The following is a 22,400-nucleotide window of genomic DNA, read 5'->3' as shown; positions in this document are numbered from 1 at the left end:
GCCCATAGTCAGCTGGGATAGGCTCCAGCTTGCCTGCGACCCTGTAGAACAGGATAAAGCGTCTAGAGATAATGAGATGAGAATAACAGTCATCTTTCCTGGTGTATTGAAGGTTCTTTTCAGTAAAAGAGCAGAGGAGCAGATCCGGCAGCTAACCAAAGACCCGAATGCGAGTGATGAGAAGAAACACGCATCAAAGCTTCTGGAGAGCACCATGAACCTCATCAACCAGGTTCAACCACCAGCTCCGGCTGTCTCATGATTTTTATTACAGACTTCACTCAAATTACTGCATGTTTTATATCTAGTGCCAGTGATCAGTATGAACAGACCTGACTGAGTGTACAGTATGACAGAATTTAAACAATGCTCACCTTGTTTCTGAGAAACAAAGCCACTTCTGAGGCAAATATTTCCAATAAAAATGATGCTGTGTAATTTCTGCTGTAGGCTACAGGTGACGCTATTTCCGACATGCTGCTAATCGAAGCAGTGTTGGCTATCCGAGAGATGACTGTTCAGGAATGGGATGCCATTTACACAGACCTGCCCAGTCGCCAGCTCAAAGTCAAGGTGTCTCTTTTCAGCACTTTCTGCTCCGATTTGTCTTGTTAGCTTCGTGATGCTGTTTTCCTGAAGCATGTTCTCTAACAGTGTGGAAATGTTCACGAGGGTGAATATTTATGCCAACATATCTAGAGCCACTTGAAGATCAGTTTGCATCTTTGATATAAAAACTTCATCACCACGAATGAGTTTGGTAACTTGTAAGGAAATTAGGGCTGTCGAAGTTAACACGATGTTAACGCAAATTCCTTGTAACGCCACTAATTTTTTTTTGACACGCGATTAACGCGTGCATGTTCTGTGCCCCTCCCTTGCGATTTGGGAAATCAGGAAGTGACATAGCGTGAGCGAGCACTGTAGTGAGTAGCTGATCAGTGTAAGTTGTGATAAAGTGCACTTATGTACAGAATCAATTTATATTGTTGCATTCTGACTGTTTCCATTAAACGTGTGTATTTTTAGCTCATCTGTCCATAAGGCCGACGAGCTGTTGCCATGGCGTGGTGTCCGTCGTCCACAATTCAGTTAAATCGTATCTCCTCCATCAGTTCTCCATGGATTTCTGTTCCAATTGTTTTGTTTGAAAGAACTCCTCACTCCGCACAAAACTCGGTTGTTGTTTTGTCAATTTTTTTTGCTAACGAGTTACTAATTAGGCCAAATTAACGAATTTTCCAGGCGTCTCACTAGAATTGTATCTCCTCTCATTTCTCATCCGATTTCAGTTCTGATTGATCTTTTACGTAGATCTTCCCTTGAGGAACAAAACTTGGTTGTTTGTTTGTTGATGTTCCTGTTGTAAACAGTTTGTTTACAACTTTGTTTATTTTCAGTTAAATCATATCTCCTCCGTCAGTCAGTTCTCAATGGATTTCAGTTCTGATTGTTTTATTTAAAAGAACTAGATGTCCTGAATAAAATTTGGTCGTTGTATTGTGAAATTTTTGCGAACAAATTAGTAATGAGGTCAACTTCATACATTTTCTTCTGACTAGAATTGTATCTCCTCTCTCATTTATCATGTGATTTTTAGTTCTGATCGATATTTTGGGTCGATCTTCTCTCGGGGAACAAAATGTAGTCCTTTATTGATATTCCTTTTTGTAAACAATTTGTCGTGGAGGTTGGTCCTCTCTCACCTTGTCACGTTTCAGTTCGGTTTGATGTTTTGGTCATCATGGTTGTTTTGATGGCAGCCCAGATGAGCTACTACGTCCTTGACATTCTGGTTTTATATGCTTTTGATGGTCCAGAGGGGAGAAAAGAAGACATGCTAAGGTCCAGGGGTGTGTGTGTGTGTGTGTGTGTGTGTGTGTGTGTGTGTGTGTGTGTGTGTGTGTGTGTCTAAACACACAGGCTGTATATTGGAGTGAGAGACATTGTTTTATTCTGAGAAATGTGTGAGTGATGTGAACCTGTTTATCAATGCAGTTTTTGCTCTGGAATGTACTGTATATTTACCAGTGAGTTATTGCATTTCACTGGAAAACATCTTTATGAGCTGTGTGGCTTAACAAATGGGTTTGGGTTTGATATTTTTAGTTTCTTTGTTTAAAACCCTTTGGTGACTGACCGCTTGAAAATGGTTCCTCCAGGAACGATGACGTTTCAGTTGTCAAGACAACGGAAAAACTAAAATACAAGAGCATTTTGTTTTGTGCACAAGAGCATTGTGACGTATCTTTCTGTTTTTGTATTTTAGTTTTTCCGTTGTCTTGACAACTGAAAAGTCATCGTTCCTGGAGGAACCATTTTCAAGGGGTCAGTCACCAAAGGGTTAAAGATAGCCACTACTATTGTCCAAAGTCCACATCAACTAGTTTGTTTAGTTTATTTTATTGCATAGTTTGAGGCTGGAAGTTAAGGACAGAACAAGAGCAAAATACTCTGTTTTGTTCACACTGAATTGTGCTAAAGCCTTAAATGTATAAAGTTAAAGCCAGACGGCCTTTCAGATTTTTCAAGTTTAGGTCATAAAAAGAATTTTCCCGACACCCAGTTATTTTTGTTTAGTGGACCGAAAGCTACTGAATTCAAATCACAGACTTCCAATTTTATTTGTTTTTTTCTACTAGAACAATTCATGAATTTATCCCCACGTGGCCTTAAATTCTCCGCTATTTTTTCCTGCTTCACCATGACCCAATTCAAGATACTATGTCATGCATCACATGGTGGGCTTTCCACGTTCGCGCAAGGCATTGTGGGATACAAATTTGAAACAGGAGAGAAAAATGGAGGACGTGAGCGTGCGAATGAAACGTGAAAGACTGACTACAGTAACGGAAAGCGAGAAGAAAAGACATTATGTACAAAGGAAAGGAAACGCAGGACCAAACTAATAAATATCGGCGGCCAGCAAGCACCTCGGTGTGATCAGCTGTTCGTTTAGCGACAGAATGATGGAACTGTCAGTGCACGGTCAAAGGTAAACCTGCGCTTGCGCACACAGATTTCCTCTGTCTGCTTGACTGCGCGAAGCGAGGGATTTCATGCACATTATTTGCTTTAATCCTCTCAAATTAAATAACTTCGCAGCCACAGAATGGCCTGATATTTTGTGAGATGTTACAGAAATAAATATATATCACAATGACCACATTTCAGAGGGAACTAAATTTCACCAATTTTGTGAAATCGAAAGGCCGTCTCACTTTAACGCTGCTTTATTTTTTAAGTGGGGGAATAAAATACCCACAAAAAATAATTTTTGCTGTCTCCAGCCTAATCATTCCTGACTTGGCCACATGCTTTTGCATAAAGCAGGCATGTTTGTCCACTCCCACTCCTCAAAAAAACATGAAGAATATCCCTCTCAGGTACATTTAGAACAGATTTTTAAAAATGTGCGATTAATCACGACTTAATTATGGACAATGTGATTAATTGTGATTAAATATTTTAATTGATTGACAGCCCTAAAGGAAATATGATTACCTCGTCCGTGACGGAGTAAGCAGGGTGAGGTATTGTAATCAGTGCGGTGTGTGTGTCTCTGTCTGTTAACAATCTAGCGTATAGACCAGGGCTTTTCAAAGCGTGGGGCGCGCCTCCCCTAGGGGGCGCCAGAGTTCTTCAGGGGGGGCGCAACGTAAGGAAAAATAAACCAGAATAAGTTACTATTGCGGACATTTAGCGAACTTCAGCTAGCCTTTGCCAGAGACAAAATGGATCGATTTTTAGTACCTAAACTACAGTGAGTGAGGAGACAGAGTCTGGGCCAAGCAAAAAAAGAAGGAAGTATGACCACGATTATTTAAAGTTTGGATTTTCATGGACTGGATCTGAAGATGCTCCACTGCCACAGTGTGTTGTCTGCCAAGAGGTGCTAGCTAACGATGCTATGAGATGTTTAAAATGTGTAAAACAAGATGTTTTTTAAAAAAGCACACGTTTAAAATGTGTAAAAAAAAAGTTTTAATAAAGCTCATATGTTTTAAATGTGTAAAAAAGATGTTTTCAAAAAGCACAGATATTTAAAATGTGTAAAAGAAAAAAATGAAAATGTGTACAACCATTTTTTTAAAATACGAATGGAACATTAAGTATAGCAACAACAAAAATTGTAAGGGGGGGGCGCTGTTGTTTATTTGCTCTCTGAGGGGGGGCTGACTCTCCCACACTTTGAAAACCCCTGGTGTAGACGGTTGCACCGATTGACTTAAAATTTTCAGGGTACAGTGGCGTGCACAGATAGACACGAGGTGGTGCTCAAGCACCTGCCCCTCTGTCCAAAAAAGTGCCCTTTTGAATTTTTTTTACAGTTTACTGAGACCAATGTCGACATGATCTTTTAGAAAAGCCGCGGCATTAAAAGCGTGTGTGAAAATAATGTCCCGATGTGTGCCCCCTCCGCACACACACCGGACCTCTGTCTCTCTTGCTCTGTCACGTGAACAAGCGTGCAGTGCATTCAATGTGAGGTTGCAGCAGCATAGCGTCCTGGAAGCCACGGCCTTGTCGTAGTGCAGACAACACATCGGGCAGTCAGTCAGCTCTTCCTCTGCCCCACCAGCCAGGTAACACATGAATCGAGTGAAAATGTATTGTTTGCCCTCTAAGCCCAAGCTGTAATTATTTTGTCGTGAAGTAGCCTGTCGCATACAGAAACAACTGCACATAAGTATTATATTTTTTGCTAGACCATTTTCAGATTTAGGAAAACAAAAATTTCTTTTTCGGTTTTGTTCAACTAGAGATTCCTGGCAAAGTCAAAAAGCCTTGATGTAATAAATTAACATTAAGTGGTTGTTTTACACCTTTAAAAACTAAAACGGGTCAGTGGCGACCCGAACACAAGAGGAGGGTTAAATCTCAGACTTTTATAATAAGGTGTTCCACATGCGCAAAAAAGTGCCCTTTTTTCCCCCCAGAGCACTTGCCCCCCAAAATGTCTGTGCACGCCACTGTCAGCGTAGGTGGGCAATGATCCGTAGATTACCTGATTAAATTTTAGGGGTAATCGGGTCAAGGTCACCGGAAAGGTCAACCTTTTGGTCAAAATAACATGTTTTCCATTATAACTCAAAAATGGTTGCTGATAGACAGATGTTTACTATTATGAGCGTATAGCAACTCTCATATGCGCTTTCATTTGGCACCATGATCTTTGACCTTGAAAGGTCAAACTCAAGGTCACGGATTTTCAGAAGGCTGTAACTTGAAAACAGTTGATGGTAGCCAAATATTTACCATTATCAACTTATGGGAAGCGCCATACAGGCGTTCATTTGGGACCATGACCTTTGACTTTGAATGACTTTTGAAATGTCAAACTCAAGGTCATGGATTTTCATAGGACTATAACCTGACAGCTGATGATTGAGAAATATTACCATTATCAGCATATAGGTATAAAATAAGTGCTGCCGGGCGAGGTTTGTTTTGCCTGGCAACACTTGTATTGTATTGTATTGTATTTTGTTTATTATTCTGCTCACCTTTTATCAGTCATTCAAAGCCATTCGTCAATAAATCGTTTAATTTCTTTCAGAATGCTGGCATGTGTGTGTGTGTGTGTTATACAGCACTGTTCTTCCTCTTTAGGTAGCAGACAGAAATGTGATAGAAACAACGGACGCAGAACGTCGAGCAGTAACACCAGCAGGATTACAAGACTCTATAGACGCTCTGGTCAAGAAGTACAATAAAGCCAGGGCCTTCGTCCGACCCTCTGGCACCGAGGACATTGTTAGAGTGTATGCTGAAGCTGACACGCAGGTACACGCCTTCATACACACTCCCACTCTCTGTGTCTCGGAATGGTCTTTCTGCTGTGTATCAGAACATCTGATTGTGTGTGTGTGTGCGCAGGAGAATGTCGATGACTTGGCACATCAAGTCAGTCTGGCTGTACATCGACTAGCTGGAGGAGTCTAAAGGCTTCGGCGATGCGAGCGAGCGATGATGCACTACATGTTCAGATTATTTCTGATTTCATGCTGCACTTTGTCCAAAATTAGTGTGAATAGAGTGAATAGAACTGTTAAAGTTGTTTTGGGACCATCGTATAACCTTAGTGTTATTGTGTTTACCAATACGTAAAAAAAAAAATCAATAAAGGATATAAATAAAAGAAAGGGATATCATAATGACCTCTGATTGCTTTTTTTGTCACAAATAACAGCTCAATCCAAGTCGTTCTAGTCAGTAACAGCCACTCTACAAGCCAGCAATAAGTTTCTGATACTCAGGGAAAGATGCTTTGCAGTCATGTTTATTTCATGCATGTGGTTGAACAGAACCAGAGGTTAAAAGCTAGAATAGAGTGCATTAGAGGTTTAGTTGTAGCAGATGAGCTTTATGTATGGGATATGAGCATTACATTTGTAATCTCTCCTTTGTGTACAATTACAAGGTAGAACGAGGATATTTTATCTCTGGGAAATCTTGATATGGAATTGTAAAGATCCTTTAATAATAATGAAGCTAGTTATAAATGATCTTTGGATGTTATAATTATGTACTAGTGGAGGGGAGAAATGAAAAATATGGTTGAGTGATATCCTCCAAGGTCACATGATTCAGTGTGATCTCGGGCTACTCCTCGGTGTCATCTGCTGCTCCGGAGATGGTGATGGTACGCTCCTGTGTGTCTCTCTGGATGCTGTCTTCATCTGTCTTAACTGTTCTAAACGAAGGCCAACAGCGTCAAGAAATGCTACAGCAATATTACATCCTCGTTAGTTTTTAAAATGTGTATATATAGTTACATGGGCCATTCTAGAATTCAGGGTACGTTTCACATCTCCGAGATAAACCTTGTGTTATTTCCCACAATGCAGATTATGACAAACTTTCACCAATAGCAATGCTTGATGTACATTTTAGACCCAGTTTATCCATAAAACACGAACTAAATGACTCCCACCCCTCCCCCCACGTTATTGGCCGTCTTCAACTCCTGATTCATCCATTCAACTCGGATAAACATGAAGTGATTCAGTCTAACAGTGTGTTTTTGGGGCTTATTCTATTAACTGTTATAAAATCAATTGCATCGAAAGTCTATTTTCTGAACTATGTTAAATTTCCGTAATCCGTACCAATGTCAACTCTGTTAAAAACCACATAAAATCCACAAAGACTTTTAATAATTAGCATGACACCTGCACCAAGGGCGGCACGGTGGTGTAGTGGTTAGCGCTGTCTCCTCACAGCAAGAAGGTCCGGGTTCGAGCCCCGTGGCCAGCGAGGGCCTTTCTGTGCGGAGTTTGCATGTTCTCCCCATGTCCGCGTGGGTTTCCTCCGGGTGCTCCGGTTTTCCCCCACAGTCCAAAGACATGCAGGTTAGGTTAACTGGTGACTCTAAATTGACCGTAGTTGTGAATGTGGGTGTGAATGGTTGTCTGTGTCTATGTGTCAGCCCTGTGATGACCTGGCGACTTGTCCAGGGTGTACCCCGCCTTTCGCCCATAGTCAGCTGGGATAGGCTCCAGCTTGCCTGCGACCCTGTAGAACAGGATAAACCAGCTAGAGATAATGAGATGAGATGAGACCTGCACCAAGTGATGTCACTTCCTCTGGCCGGAAACTTCAGAAAGGCAGTGAGGGAGAGAGTGTTATGTTTCTCCTCTCGTTAATATGAACAAAATCTTGAGGATTTTACACCAACAGGAGATTAATTATTCATCGACTCTGTTACTGTGATATTGGAGGGAATCTCTCACTTTTTTTTTAAAAGCAATAATATGATTAAAATCCATACAATTCTGTCTTCATACATGCCGTGTGGTGGCTAGTTTGAGGTTAGCATGTGGAGTTAAGACACAAAATGGTGGGAAATGTCAACTCTGTTATCATCAGTTCTGTCAGTGGATTGCCCGGTTTATCGATAACCGAGTCGACACTTGAAATGTACCCACAATTACAGAATAGGCCATAGATTTGATGTTTCAAAGGCAAGCCGTCCGTATACACTGCATTTGCGTCCATTTTGTGCTGTGTTTGTGATTATTGTGGCACTTTTACCTGATGAGGACGGTCTTCCTCTCGGTCACTTCCACGGCCTGCTCCTGGGAGAACTCCTCCGTGGTTTCCTGCTGGCTGTTTGAAGATGGCGGCGGTGGCTTTGAGGACACGGCAGCTGCTCCAGCAGTCACTTCAGCCAAGGCTCCACTCACCCTCACCCCAGAGGTGCTGATGCTCAGCAGAGACATGCCTTGCACCGTTGCTGATAAACGGGTGTCCTCGCCCTCGATCAACTTCCTGACCAAGCCAAAAAAAAGGCACTGATTCACTTTGGACACGATTCTTATTGTCCTCAATATTAGTTAAGGGTGCAGTTGTCAGTATTTTTGAAAATATGAAGGCCATGATACAAAAAAACTAATGTTTTAGGACATGACCTCAGGACAGAACTATTAAATGGTAGAGGAAACCTGTTTGGAAAACTGGTGTCCGGTCATTTTATAGACGTGCCATTAGATCCTAGGGGCGGAGCTTTGTGAACATGGGTGAGAATGAGGGAGTGTCACCATAGAGTTAAAAAAAATAATTGAAATCAAATCATTCTATCTCACCTACGTACTTCAAGGTGCTGCTGACTGCAAAGTCATCTGAAATTTTTAAGTTTTTTTATTGTATAAGGCATTTTCTTATGTCTCACAAGAACAATATAATGCGGATGACGTGATTATTTTGATGATCATCCTGAGGGTTGCTTTTCTCCATTTTGGACCATTTTCCTCCCTCTTGAGGTAAACAGTACGGCTCTACGGAAACAGCCGAATGTGAGGAGCTTTAACTAATTAGCATAATTATAGAACTGCGTCACACCAAGATGGTGATGTACAGAAAACATCATGACTCTGCATCGACCTCAGAGAGTTTTTAGTTGCAGGGATGCAATTTGTGGTTGATGTTCACGAATAGATCCATGAAACAAAAGACGAATATACACTGAACAAAAATATAAATGCAGCGGTCCATATTTTATGAAATACAAATGTTCAGATAGAAATTCATTTTCATTTTTATTTTCTATGTGCCCGAGCCCAGTCCAGACGAGAACGTCGTCGCCCAGCAGTCAGGTCCAATCCTCGATGAGGTCTACCTGCATGGAGGCCAGCTTCTCTGAGTCGGTTTCTCACAGTTTGACTGCTGACCCTGCGATTGTGTCTACCCATGGTCTCATCTGCGGTCCGTGTTGCAGTCCGGCACCGATCATGCAGGTGGGTCAGACGGATATGCCGGTCTTGTGCTGGAGTGGTGACACGTGGCCTGCGTGCATGTGGCATGTTGTCTGTGGTGCCATGCTGCTGAAATCGTCGTCGGAGGTGGACTATCATGGAATAGCACCCCCAGTTGACGCCCTACAGCTCTGATGGACATTCCAGCCTGCAGCATGCCAATGGCTCGTTCCCGGTTGATTCTGGTCATCTGTGGCATCTTGACATTTGAACATTTTTGTCATTTTAGGGTGGCCTTTTATTGGCCCCACATAAAGGATGGTCATGACATGCATTACTCAGTGAAATTTTTGTCTGCAATGGTCACACCGACTGGATCATGGATTATCTCAAGTCTGGGCACTGCTCAGAACTTGAGTAGAGGGACATTTTTTTTTTTTCAAAAAATGTTTACTGGTATGCTATACTATCATTTGATGTGGGCAGAAAAAAAATCAGTATCGGATGTACAAAATAAATAAAATCTTTAGGTGCTGCGTTTATATTTTTGTTCAGTGTATATATATTTTCTCTGTTCCTGCTTTTGTGTTCTCGTTTCCTTCTCTGTAAGATCAAAACATTAGGTGTAGAACTCCACACTCGCTACCGTGGAGTCAAGTCCATACATTCTAAGGCTAAGATAGCTAAGCACTAGCTAGAATGGTTTAGTTATCTGTCCAGAAAAATGACGTTATCTAACCTTGCTCTATCTTGCAGTTACACTCACTAGACAGGCTTTCGCTGGAGGGAGAGCCGAGTCCGCCATGTTTGCCCACGCCGACTTGTTTTGGTTAAAAGTAGGTTGAACATGACTCACGGTGGTCACGTGATATTGGTGCTCACTTGCTTTGGCGATCTTCAGAATCGTAAAATGTGTGACATGTTTTATCTCAGCAAAACATTCACACACAGGATACACGATGTGTGCAGCAGTGAAACATCCTGAAACTCCAACAGCAATAGAGACAGAACATTTTACCCAGAATTCAACTTTGCAGTCAGAACCTTTAACTATTAGAAAGCTATTTTTTTGGGTGGGGGAGGAAGAATCTTATCTAATGCACCTTTAACCCTGTTAACAACTGCCACCATTTTTCCTGTTTCCATCTTAAGGGCTAATACTTTTATTATAAAGACATATCAACTCAGTATAGACAAATACAGCATAATAAATACAGGAATTGTAATGCAAATATTACAACCCCGATTCCAAAAAAGTTGGGACAAAGTACAAATTGTAAATAAAAACAGAATGCAATAATTTACAAATCTCAAAAACTGATATTGTATTCACAGTAGAACAAAGACAACATATCAAATGTTGAAAGTGAGACATTTTGAACTTTCATGCCAAATATTGACTCATTTGAAATTTCATGACAGCAACACATCTCAAAAAAGTTGGGACGGGGCAATAAGAGGCTGGAAAAGTTAAAGGTACAAAAAAGGAACAGCTGGAGGACCAAATTGCAACTCATTAGGTCAATTGGCAATAGGTCATTAACATGACTGGGTATAAAAAGAGCATCTTGGAGTGGCAGCGGCTCTCAGAAGTAAAGATGGGAAGAGGATCACCAATCCCCCTAATTCTGCGCCGACAAATAGTGGAGCAATATCAGAAAGGAGTTCGACAGTGTAAAATTGCAAAGAGTTTGAACATATCATCATCTACAGGGCATAATATCATCAAAAGATTCAGAGAATCTGGAAGAATCTCTGTGCATAAGGGTCAAGGCCGGAAAACCATACTGGGTGCCCGTGATCTTCGGGCCCTTAGACGGCACTGCATCACATACAGGCATGCTTCTGTATTGGAAATCACAAAATGGGCTCAGGAATATTTCCAGAGAACATTATCTGTGAACACAATTCACCGTGCCATCCGCCGTTGCCAGCTAAAACTCTATAGTTCAAAGAAGAAGCCGTATCTAAACATGATCCAGAAGCGCAGACGTCTTCTCTGGGTCAAGGCTCATTTAAAATGGACTGTGGCAAAGTGGAAAACTGTTCTGTGGTCAGACCAATCAAAATTTGAAGTTCTTTATGGAAATCAGGGACACCGTGTCATTCGGACTAAAGAGGAGAAAGACCACCCAAGTTGTTATCAACGCTCAGTTCAGAAGCCTGCATCTCTGATGGTATGGGGTTGCGTTAATGCATGTGGCATGGGCAGCTTACACATCTGGAAAGACACCATCGATGCTGAAAAGTATATCCAGGTTCTAGAGCAACATATGCTCCCATTCAGACGACGTCTCTTTCAGGGAAGACCTTGCATTTTCCAACATGACAATGCCAAACCACATACTGCATCAGTTACAGCATCATGGCTGCGTAGAAGAAGGGTCCGGGTACTGAACTGGCCAGCCTGCAGTCCAGATCTTTCACCCATAGAAAACATTTGAAACGGAAGATACGACAAAAAAGACCTAAGACAGTTGAGCAACTAGAATCCTACATTAGACAAGAATGGGTTAACATTCCTATCCCTAAACTTGAGCAACTTGTCTCCTCAGTCCCCAGACGTTTACAGACTGTTGTAAAGAGAAAAGGGGATGTCTCACAGTGGTAAACATGGCCTTGTCCCAACTTTTTTGAGATGTGTTGTTGTCATGAAATTTAAAGTCACCTAATTTTTCTCTTTAAATGATACATTTTCTCAGTTTAAACATTTGATATGTCTATGTTCTATTCTGAATAAAATTTGGAATTTTGAAACTTCCACATCATTGCATTCCATTTTTATTTACAATTTGTACTTTGTCCCAACTTTTTTGGAATCGGGGTTGTAAAATATAGTATATAAAGCATTTGATTTACTGTATCTGAAATGTTCTGTGGCATGGCACCTGACATCATATCAACTCAAAATGAATGAAGGTGCATTAAAAGCAGTACTGGAACTCAAGGTGTGTAAGCTGTCAGTAAGTCTGAGAAATCTTTCAGGAACATCACACTACCTGTAGGTTGCGATCTCGATCTCGAGAGCCATCTTGACATTGAGGAGATCCTGATATTCTTTTAGCAGCAGAGCGATCTTCTCTTTCACAGTCTTCATATCCAACTTCAGGGCCTCAATACGGGCCTACAAAACACACCACCATGAGCCTCTATTAACACTTAAAGCATTTTGTTCTAACGAAAACAACTATGGGCTGTATCAATGAGCTCTTTTTATTTTATATATATATATATATATATATATATATATATATATATATATATATATAAACAGACAACTATCGTAAAAACTCTTTCCTGTAGTTATCCATTTTAATTCCATCTTACCTGTAAATCCTCTTCCGTCTTCTTGTATTTCTCTTGATTGTCACGAATCTGAGCTAACAAAGTTTCATACCTGGTGTTAAGAGCATCCAGTTCTTGCTGCTTATACTGAATCTGTGGAGACACACACACACACAGTTTGAGCCTTGAATGACTACAAAAGGAGGAGGTCAGGGACTAAAGAGCAAATGTAGTAATGTACTAACGTCCTTCTTGTGGCTCACGACTTCTTCCCTAATTCCCCGTACAGATTCCACGTGTCGTGTTGATGCCGTGTTCAAGTCCTGGAATTTCGTCTTATACCAGGCATCCATTTCCTGATGATGATCAAATAACATGGTAAAACAAACATGGCAGACACAGAAGAAACAAATAAATTTAAAGCGCTACAAAAGAATGAAAGACGAAACAATTATTAAAACAATACATGTTCATTAAAACTGTCACATGATATCAGTGAGAGGAGAGAGAGAGAGGAGAGTAAAGTGAGAGTAATGTGGTGTGAGAGTAGAGTAGTGCAGAGTAATGTGGGATGGAGGGAGAGAAAAGTAGAGAGAGCAGAGTGGACCTGGAGAAGAGTATAGTGAGAGTAATGTGGAGCAGACTGCAGTGAGAGTTGAGTATAGTGAGAGTGGAGTGAGAGTAATATGGAATGGAGGAAGAGAAGAGTAGAGCGAGCAGAATCGACTTGGAGTAGAGTATAGGGAGAGTGGAATAGTGGAGTGAGAGAAGAGTAGAATGAGCAGAATAGACTTGGAGTAAAGTATAGTTAGAGTAGAGTGCACTTAGAGCAGAGTGGGAGGAGAGTAATGTATAGTAGTGTAGCGTGAGAGTGAAGTAGAGAAATCAGACAAGTAGAGTAGAGTAATTGGGAGTAGAGTGGAGTAATCAAGAACAGAGGAGAGAGAATAGAGAAGAGTGGACTTGTACTTCGTTTACACGTAGCCGGGTATTTATGAAAACGGGTATCTTCTCCTACCCGTACTAGAAAATAATTCCGTCTACTCAATGCTCAAAAACAGCCAGGGAAGGCTGTCAAAAACATGTCAAACAAATAGAAAGCCAACCAGAGATCTGAAAGCCAAGGAAGAGGGACCGTCAGATCACAATGCTAAAACTCCGTTTTCCCCATAACACGAAGAAAACTCTGTTTTCCACTATTTACACACAGGCATGAAAACGGAGTTTTCACAAATCTCCACTTTGCCCGGAGTTTTCGAAAGCAGCCGTTTTCAGTGACTGAAACCTCCGTTTACGTGTAAATGATGGGTGCAACCGCATAAATAAATATCCGTTTTTATAGAGACCCGGCTACGTGTAAACGGGGTCTTAGAGTAATGTGGAGGAAGGTAGAGAGAATAGAGAGGAGTGGATTTAGAGTAATGTAGTGTCGAATAGAGTGAGAGTAGTGTAGAGTGAGTATAGAGTAATGTAGTGTCCAGCAGAATGAGAGTAGAGTAATGTAGTGTTGAGTAGTGTGAGAGTGAAGCGGAATGGAATAATGCAGAGTATAGGGAGACTAGAGTAATCAAGAATAGAGGAGAAAGAATAGAGAAGAGTGGATTTAGAGTAATGTGGAGTAGAGTAATGTGGAGGAATGTAGAGAGAATAGAATGGAGTGGACTTAGAGTAGAGCAGAGCGGAGTAATGCAGAGTATAGGGAGAGCAGACTATGGAGACTAATGTACAGTGGTGCTTGAAAGTTTGTGAACCCTTTAGAATTTTCTATATTTCTGCATAAATATGACCTAAAACATCATCGGATTTTCACACAAGTCCTAAAAATAGATAAAGAGAACCCAATTAAACAAATGAGATAAAAATATCATACTTGGTCATTTATTTATTGAGGAAAATGATCCAATATTACATATCTGTGAGTGGCAAAAGTATGTGAACCTTTGCGTTCAGTATCTGGTGTGACCCCCTTGTGCAGCAATAACTGCAACTAAACGTTTGTGGTAACTGTTGATCAGTCCTGCACACCGGCTTGGAGGAATTTTAGCCCATTCCTCCATACAGAACAGCTTCAACTCTGGGATGTTGGTGGGTTTCTTCACATGAACTGCTCACTTCAGGTCCTTCCACAATATTTCCATTGGATTAAGGTCAGGACTTTGACTTGGCCATTCCAAAACATTAACTTTATTCTTCTTTAACCATTCTTTGGTAGAACGACTTGTGTGCTTAGGGTTGCTGTCTTGCTGCATGACTCACCTTTTCTTGAGATTTAGTTCATGGACAGATGTCCTGATATTTTCCTTTAGAATTTGCTGGTATAATTCAGAATTCATTGTTCCAACAATGATGGCAAACCATCCTGGCCCAGATGCAGCAAAACAGGCCCAAACCATGATACTACCACCACCATGTTTCACAGAAGGGATAAGGTTCTTATGTTGGAATGCAGTGCTTTCCTTTCTCCAAACATAACGCTTCTCATTGAAACCAAAAAGTTCTATTTTGATCTCATTTGTCCACAAAACATTTTCCAATAGCCTTCTGGCTTGTCCACATGATCTTTAGCAAACTGCAGATGAGCAGCAATGTTCTTTTTGGAGAGCAGTGGCTTTCTCCTTGCAACCCTGCCATGCACACCATTGTTGTTCAGTGTTCTCCTGATGGTGGATTCATGAACATTAGCCAATGTTAATGTGAGAGAGGTCTTCAGTTGCTTAGAAGTTACCTTGGGGTCCTTTGTGACCTCGCCGACTATTACACACCTTGCTCATGGAGTGATCTTTGTTGGTCGACCACTCCTGGGGAGGGTAACAATGGTCTTGAATTTCCTCCGTTTGTACACAATCTGTCTGACTGTGGATTGGTGGAGTCCAAACTCTTTAGAGATGGTTTTGTAACCTTTTCCAGCCTGATGAGCATCAACAACGCTTTTTCTGAGGTCCTCAGAAATCTCCTTTGTTCCTGTCATGATACACTTCCACAAACATGTGTTGTGAAGATCAGACTTTGATAGATCCCTGTTCTTTAAATAAAACAGGGTGCCCACTCACACCTGATTGTCATCCCATTGAATGAAAACACCTGACTCTAATTTCACCTTCAAATTAACTGCTAATCCTAGAGGTTCACATACTTTTGCCACTCACAGATATGTAATATTGGATCATTTTCCTCAATAAATAAGTGACCAAGTATAATATTTTTGTCTCATTTGTTTAACTGGGTTCTCTTTATCTACTTTTAGGACTTGTGTGAAAATATGATGATGTTTTAGGTCATATTTATGCAGAAATATAGGAAATTCTAAAGGGTTCACAAACTTTCAAGCACCACTGTAGATTAGAGAGAGTGTAATTCAGAGTATAGTAGAGTAACGTGGAGTAGAATAGAGCACAGAAATATAAATCACATTTTAATCTGTAAAATTAAAGTTTTATACTTCCAGGAGGTAAAGAGACGCCGACTCACACCAAGTTTACAGCATATTTATATATAATGAACAAAAATATCATGTATAGATGCCCTATCATCTATAACATTCATTTTTATATTCAATCAGTGTTTGTAGTAATTGTTGTTTACCTGCAGGTTCCGTGCAGCGATGCAGTCGTACTGGGACTGGATCTCTTTGAGGGCGGATGCGAGGTCAGGAAGAGCAAAGGCCACATCAACTTTTGCCACGGTTTCATAAATCTGAGCCATCAGTTCTTCAATTTCCTGAACAAGTGTGAGGTGATGTTTTAAAACGTGTTTTTTTTAAAGTAACCCCATTACATAAATAAAGTAATAGAAGAAATATTGCAGATGATCTTCAGAGTAATTTCCCATCAGTATGTTTTAATTAGAATTCAAACGCCACTTTCTGCACTTTTAAATCTAATCTTAAGTGGCTAATGAGGCCATTTTAGTTCAGATGTTTTGCTCCTGCTATTGTGTTGATGCACGTGACTAAGATTCTCATCTCATCTCATTATCTGTAGCCGCTTTATCCTGTTCTACAGGGTCGCAGGCAAGCTGGAACCTATCCCAGCTGACTACGGGCGAAAGGCGGGGTACACCCTGGACAAGTCGCCAGGTCATCACAGGGCTGACACATAGACACAGACAACCATTCACACTCACATTCACACCTACGGTCAATTTAGAGTCACCAGTTAACCTAACCTGTGTGTCTTTGGACTGTGGGGGAAACCAGAGCACCCGGAGGAAACCCACGCAGACACGGGGAGAACATGCAAACTCCGAACAGAAAGGCCCTCGCCGGCCACGGGGCTCGAACCCGGACCTTCTTGCTGTGAGGCGACAGCGCTAACCACTACACCACCGTCCCGCCGTGACTAAGATTAAGCGTTAAAATGATACCTAATATAAACACAGGACATCAGTGTGGAGTTGAAACCTGTTTGTGAATTCTCTGAAGGAACTCCATCTCTCCCTCCAGGTTCTCAAGCTGTTTCTCCAGAGCAATGCGGACAGCAGTGGCAGCATCAACATCCTGGCAGGCAAAACAGCAATACATTTCACTCAATTTTATTTGAAGGAATTTGTCATTGGTGCTGTTAAGCCAATGATGAAACTCCTGAGCTATGTCAAACAGGAATTCAAGCTAGAACTAGATATTGCTCGCATCACTAATGAACTTACAGGCTTGAAAACTTCAATGTCCTGTTCAGCCTTTTTCCTGGCTTCCAGTGCCTCTTCATACTTGGCCTTGACCATCTCCAGCTGTGTCACCATGGCCTCCTTAGCAGCGACAGCAAGGTCCTTCAGGAAAGAGTTGTGTGTTATTGTAACTTAGCATCTTAACAGCTTATTACCTGAGAACAGGGTTTTCATCTTGTTTTCCCTGCTTACCCTTTGGACTCTCATCTGGTCAGCAACCCTCCTAAGTTCTCTCAACTGCTCCTCATACATCATGCGCAAGCCCGAAGGCTTCACATAGCGGCCCTTCAGGGCTTCGATCTCAGTCTCAAGCAGTTTGTTTTGCTGCTCCAGAGAGCGCACCTGCAAATAAATGTACTGACTTTAATTACAGGTGGACTTACTGGTGCATAAGTGGGAAAGGTGAGTGGAGAGAATAAACATAGACACCGACATGTCTTACCTTCTCGATGTAGACAGCCAGGCGGTCATTGAGGGTGATCATCTCATGTCTCTCGCTGGTGCGCGTGTTTAGGTAATCCTGATTGGCAGCAGAAGCTGCTTCCAGATCTAGTGCGCCTCCCATACCGATACACAGAGCGTTCAAACTCACGCTGCTGAAAAAGTATAGCAAACACAATATGTAACGTTCAGTGAAAGAAAGAAAGAAAGAAAGAAAGAAAGAAAGAAAGAACACATTGATCAGACAAACAAAGACAACAATATAAAAAGAGAATAAAATGTGAGCAAAGTAGATTAGGATAAGTAGGTAGAGTATATAGATTAGAGCAGATAAAGTAAGTCTACAGCAGGGCAGAGTAATAGTAGAGAGGAAAGTAAGTAGAGCAGAACAGGCAAGAGTGAGACTAAAGTAGAGTGGAACTCAGTGTAGAGTAGGGTAAAGATAGATTACAATGGGAGTAGAATGGAGTGGGAGCAAAGTAGTGAGATTAAAGTGGAGTGGGAGTAGCGTATAGGAGAGACAGTAGAGTGAAGTATAGTAGAGTAATAATAGAGTAGAGTGGAGTGGGAGCAGAGTAGTGAGATTAAAGTGGAGTGGGAGTAGCGTATAGGAGAGACAGTAGAGTGAAGTATAGTAGAGTAATAATAGAGTAGAGTGGAGTGGGAGCAGAGTAGTGAGATTAAAGTGGAGTGGGAGTAGCGTATAGGAGAGACAGTAGAGTGAAGTATAGTAGAATAATAATAGAGTAGAGTGGAGTGGGAGCAGAGTAGTGAGATTAAAGTGGAGTGGGAGTAGCGTATAGGAGAGACAGTAGAGTGAAGTATAGTAGAGTAATAATAGAGTAGAGTGGAGTGGGAGCAGAGTAGTGAGATTAAAGCGGAGTGGGAGTAGAGCATAGGAGAGAGAGTAGAGTGAAGTATAGTAGATTAATAATAGAGTAGAGTGGAGTGGGAGCAGAGTAGTGAGATTAAAGTGGAGTGGGAGTAGCGTATAGGAGAGACAATACAGTGAAGTATAGTGGAGTAATAGTAGAGTGGAGTGGGAGCAGAGTAGTGAGATTAAAGCAGAGTGGGAGTAGAGTATAGGAGAGAGAGTAGACTGAGAGTAGAGTGGAGTGAGAGTAGAGTACAGTAGATTAATATATAGTATAGTAAAGTATAGAGTATAGTAGTGTGGAGTGAGAGTAGAGCAGAGTGGAAGTAGAGTAGAGAGAGCAGAGTAGACTAAGAGTAGTGTAATTTAGAGTATGGTTAGAGTAGAGTATAGAGAGAGTAATGTGGAGTGGGATGACAGTAGACTATAATGAGAGCAGAGTGAGAGTAATGGAGAGTATAGAGAGAGTAATGTGGAGTATAATGAGAGTAGAATCAGTCACAACTGAAAACAGTCCACCAGTTCAGCTACCTTGGGAGCACCATCACATCAGACGCCAAGCTCAACAAGGAAATTGAGAGTAGACTGGCCAAAGTAAACAGCACCTTTGGGAGACTCTATAAAAGAGTCTGGAACAACAGGAATCTGAAAAAAAATGCACAAAGATCTGCATATACCGAGCAGTTGTAGTGACCACGCTCCTGTACAGTGCAGAGTCATGGGTCATCTACCGTCTCTACCTACAACTCCTTGAGCGCTTCCACCTGTGCTGCCTCTGCTCCATCCTAAACATCCACTGGAGTGACTTCGTCACCAACACCAAAGTCCTCGAACAGGCAGAGGTAAGCAGCATCAAGGCCATGCTCCTAAAAATGCAACTACGATGGGCAGGACACGTCTCAAGAATAGAGGGCCACTGCCTACCCAAGATTGTGCTGTACAGAGAGCTGGCCTCTGGGCACCGTGACACAGGGGCCCCAAAGAAGAGGTATAAAGACTGCCTGAAGAAGTCTCTCAGTTCCTGTCAGATCGATCTCCGACGGTGGTGTGCCCTGACCACTGTCCGTGATGACTGGAGACCCACCTTTCACCAGGCCGTCTCCTCCTTCAAAGCCAACAAACAAGACAACCTTGCTGCGAAAAGGAGGAAGCGGAAGGACAGAGAAGCCTCAACAAACAACATGGACCAATGCCTCATCTGTCGGCTCTGCGGTCGGACTTGTTTGTCCTGAATCGGTCTCTACAGCCACCAAAGGGCTTGCAGTCAACGTGGAACCCCCATTTATAAATCTTTGCCCGTGAAGAAAAGCCAAGCCAATGAGAGTAGAATAGAGCAGAGTAATGTAGAGTATAGTAGTGTAAAGTGAGAGTGGAGTGGAGTGGAGTGGGATGAAAGTAGAGACAGTAGAGTAGAACGGATTTAGAGTAGAGCAATGGCGAGTATAGCATAGTAGAGTAGAGTGTAGTAGAGTAGAGTAATGTATAGTATAGTGGAGTAGAGTCGAGTAGTGTAGAGTGAGAGAGTGGAGTGGGAGTAGAGAGAGTGGACTAGACTAAGAGTAGAGTAATTTAGAGTATGGTGAGAGTAGACTAATATAGATTAGAGAGAGTAGTGTAATTTAGAATATAGTAGAGGAGAGTAGGGTAGAGTGAGAGTTGAATAATGTAATGTAGAACAGAGGATGAATGAATGAACATCCTTAGGGATATTTAAAAACTGCTTGATAACCATATTATAAATTCATTATATTAAAAAAACTGTCAAAATGAGTCTTATCTCATAAACACTGTCATTTATTACAGTAAATATTCTATCATTTTTCATTTAAAAATCTATTCTTACATTTTCTGTAAATGATATTGAAGTTCGCTGAGGGCACATTAAACGCCTCTGGGTTTAAACGAGTCTCAAACACGCTTATAAGAGAAAAGGTACAGTGGTGTTACCCGGTGAGGCGCACGCTACGGGTGCCAGACTGAGCCCTGCGTGCGCTGCGGGTGTAGCTGGCGGACCGGTGGCGGGTTTCGCGTCTACGTGGACTCGGACTGGAGACCCGTATGTGGCAGGTGGAGGCAGAAGTGGAGGAAGAGGAGGCGAGCGCTCCTTCAAAGTGTCTCCTGTATGAGGAGATGCGCTCCGGGCTGCGACTCATAGTGATGCTGGAGTTTCTCTTCACTCTACTGCACAGGAGATAAAGAGCTGGAATCAGGTTGTGGTGCTCCTCAGTCATGGTGCCAGTTTATATACCCGCCTGATCCGGACTGAGGAATGTCGAGTCTCAGTTTCACACCAAGATGAAGCACTCAGCCATCTGACGCGCCTCCGTGAAAAAATGTATCCCTGCTAGAAATAGACGGAAATATTAACATCAATACGACAACTGTGCTGTGCATCACCATGTTCCATCCGGGGAAATGCTCACAACCTGGAGATGAGATCATGCTGTATGGCCAAAAGTATGTGGACACCTGACCATCACGCCCATATGTACTTGTTGAACATCATATTCCATATTTAGTCCCTCTGTGTTTACTGTTATAATAACCTCTACTCTTCTCTTCTCTTCTGGGAAGGCTTTCAACTAGATTTTGGAGCGTGACTGTGTGGATTTGTGATCATTCAGTTACAAGAGCATTAGTGAGATCAGGTACTACTGATGGATGAGGAGGTCTGGGGTTCATTCGGTGTTCCAGTTCATCTCAAAGGTGTTCAGTGAGGATGAGCTCAGTCAGGGTTCTGTACAGGACACTCGAGTTCTTCACTCCAACCTTCTCAAACCATGTCTTCATGGAGCTCGCTTTGTGTACAGGAGTGTTGCCATTGTCATGCTGGAACAGGTTTGGACCTCTTGGTTCCAAAGACAGTATACAAAGACATTCTACACAATTGTGTGCTTCCAACAGCTTGGGGGTCATTATTATTATTATTATTATTATTATTATTATTATTATTATTACATGTTGCACAGTGTGTGTTATCTTCTATCTTTGTGTATTATCTTTATGTTTACATGTCTGTCAAGCCTCAGACAGAGTTTACATGCCTTTCTCAGTATGCATTATATTACATTCATGACATTTAGCAGACACTCTTATCCAGAATGATGTGCCGTACAACACACTCAGAGCAGCCTGGGGAGCAGTTGGGGGTTAGGTGCCTTGCTCAAGGGCACTTCAGCCATTCCTGCTGGTCCAGGGAACTGAATCGGCAACCTTTTGGTCAGTTGCTTCTCTAACCATTAGCCCATGGCTTCCCCCATGTGAGCTGTACCCAAAAGGGCTGACTTCTGCAAAGTGCATAAATCAGATCAGACTCCAAGCTGTTCTAGATAATCCTTGAACTTCAGTGGTATTGACCCTAAGGCACCAATCATCACTACGACCTTATTCTCAGGCATTCTCCACAATCTTGCAATCTCCACCTTCAGCTCAGAGTAGGCATCAATCTTATCTATCAATATTGTCTAATCTATTATTATTATTACTATTATTATTATTTTATTAGGGTGGCACGGTGGTGTAGTGGTTAGCGCTGTCGCCTCAGAGAAAGAAGGTCTGGGTTCGAGCCCTGTGGCCGGCGAGGGCCTTTCTGTGCAGAGTTTGCATGTTCTCTTCGTGTCTGCGTGGGTTTCCTCCGGGTGCTCCGGTTTCCCCCACAGTCCAAAGACATGCAGGTTAGGTTAACTGGTGACTCTAAATTGACCGTAGGTGTGAATGTGAGTGTGACTGGTTGTCTATGTGTCAGCCCTGTGATGACCTGGCGACTTGTCCAGGGTGTACCCCGCCTTTCGCCCATAGTCAGCTGGGATAGGCTCCAGCTTGCCTGCGACCCTGTAGAACAGGATAAAGCAGCTACAGATAATGAGATGAGATTATTTTATTAGCTATTCTACAGTATTTTTTTAGAAGATGAAGAAGCCAAGCCAAGAAGCCAAGAAGCC

At 42.0% G+C, this 22,400-nt stretch overlaps 2 protein-coding genes across 4 annotated transcripts in view; one reads left to right on the top strand and one right to left on the bottom strand.

The window, feature by feature from the left end:
* The window catches only part of pgm3 (phosphoglucomutase 3), a 29,351-nt gene extending 23,190 nt beyond the window's left edge, over positions 1-6,161 (top strand). For all 3 annotated transcript variants that reach the window (XM_060902825.1, XM_060902824.1, XM_060902823.1), the window contains exons 10-13: positions 113-232; positions 451-573; positions 5,614-5,787; positions 5,881-6,161. In XM_060902825.1, coding sequence (XP_060758808.1) covers positions 113-232; positions 451-573; positions 5,614-5,787; positions 5,881-5,946 — 483 coding nt within the window. In that variant the 3' untranslated portion in view covers positions 5,947-6,161. The remainder of the gene's footprint in view (positions 1-112; positions 233-450; positions 574-5,613; positions 5,788-5,880) is intronic.
* Positions 6,162-6,359: 198 nt separating this feature from the next.
* Positions 6,360-20,612, bottom strand: ngs (notochord granular surface). The gene is made up of 11 exons (XM_060903589.1): positions 20,407-20,612; positions 17,587-17,740; positions 17,337-17,486; positions 17,127-17,246; positions 16,882-16,977; positions 16,065-16,199; positions 12,728-12,838; positions 12,525-12,635; positions 12,197-12,321; positions 8,038-8,274; positions 6,360-6,697 (listed from the first exon to the last, which is right to left on the bottom strand). The coding sequence occupies exons 1-11, from the start codon at positions 20,610-20,612 to the stop codon at positions 6,607-6,609; spliced, it is 1,536 nt and encodes a 511-aa protein (XP_060759572.1). The 3' UTR covers positions 6,360-6,606.
* Between the last annotated feature and the right edge of the window lie 1,788 nt (positions 20,613-22,400).

Source organism: Neoarius graeffei, chromosome 21 (genome assembly GCF_027579695.1).
Source record: "Neoarius graeffei isolate fNeoGra1 chromosome 21, fNeoGra1.pri, whole genome shotgun sequence".
In the NCBI taxonomy this organism is placed as follows: Eukaryota; Metazoa; Chordata; class Actinopteri; order Siluriformes; family Ariidae; genus Neoarius; species Neoarius graeffei.
Note: the sequence above shows the minus strand (reverse complement) of the source record. Positions and strands in the feature narration are given on the sequence as shown.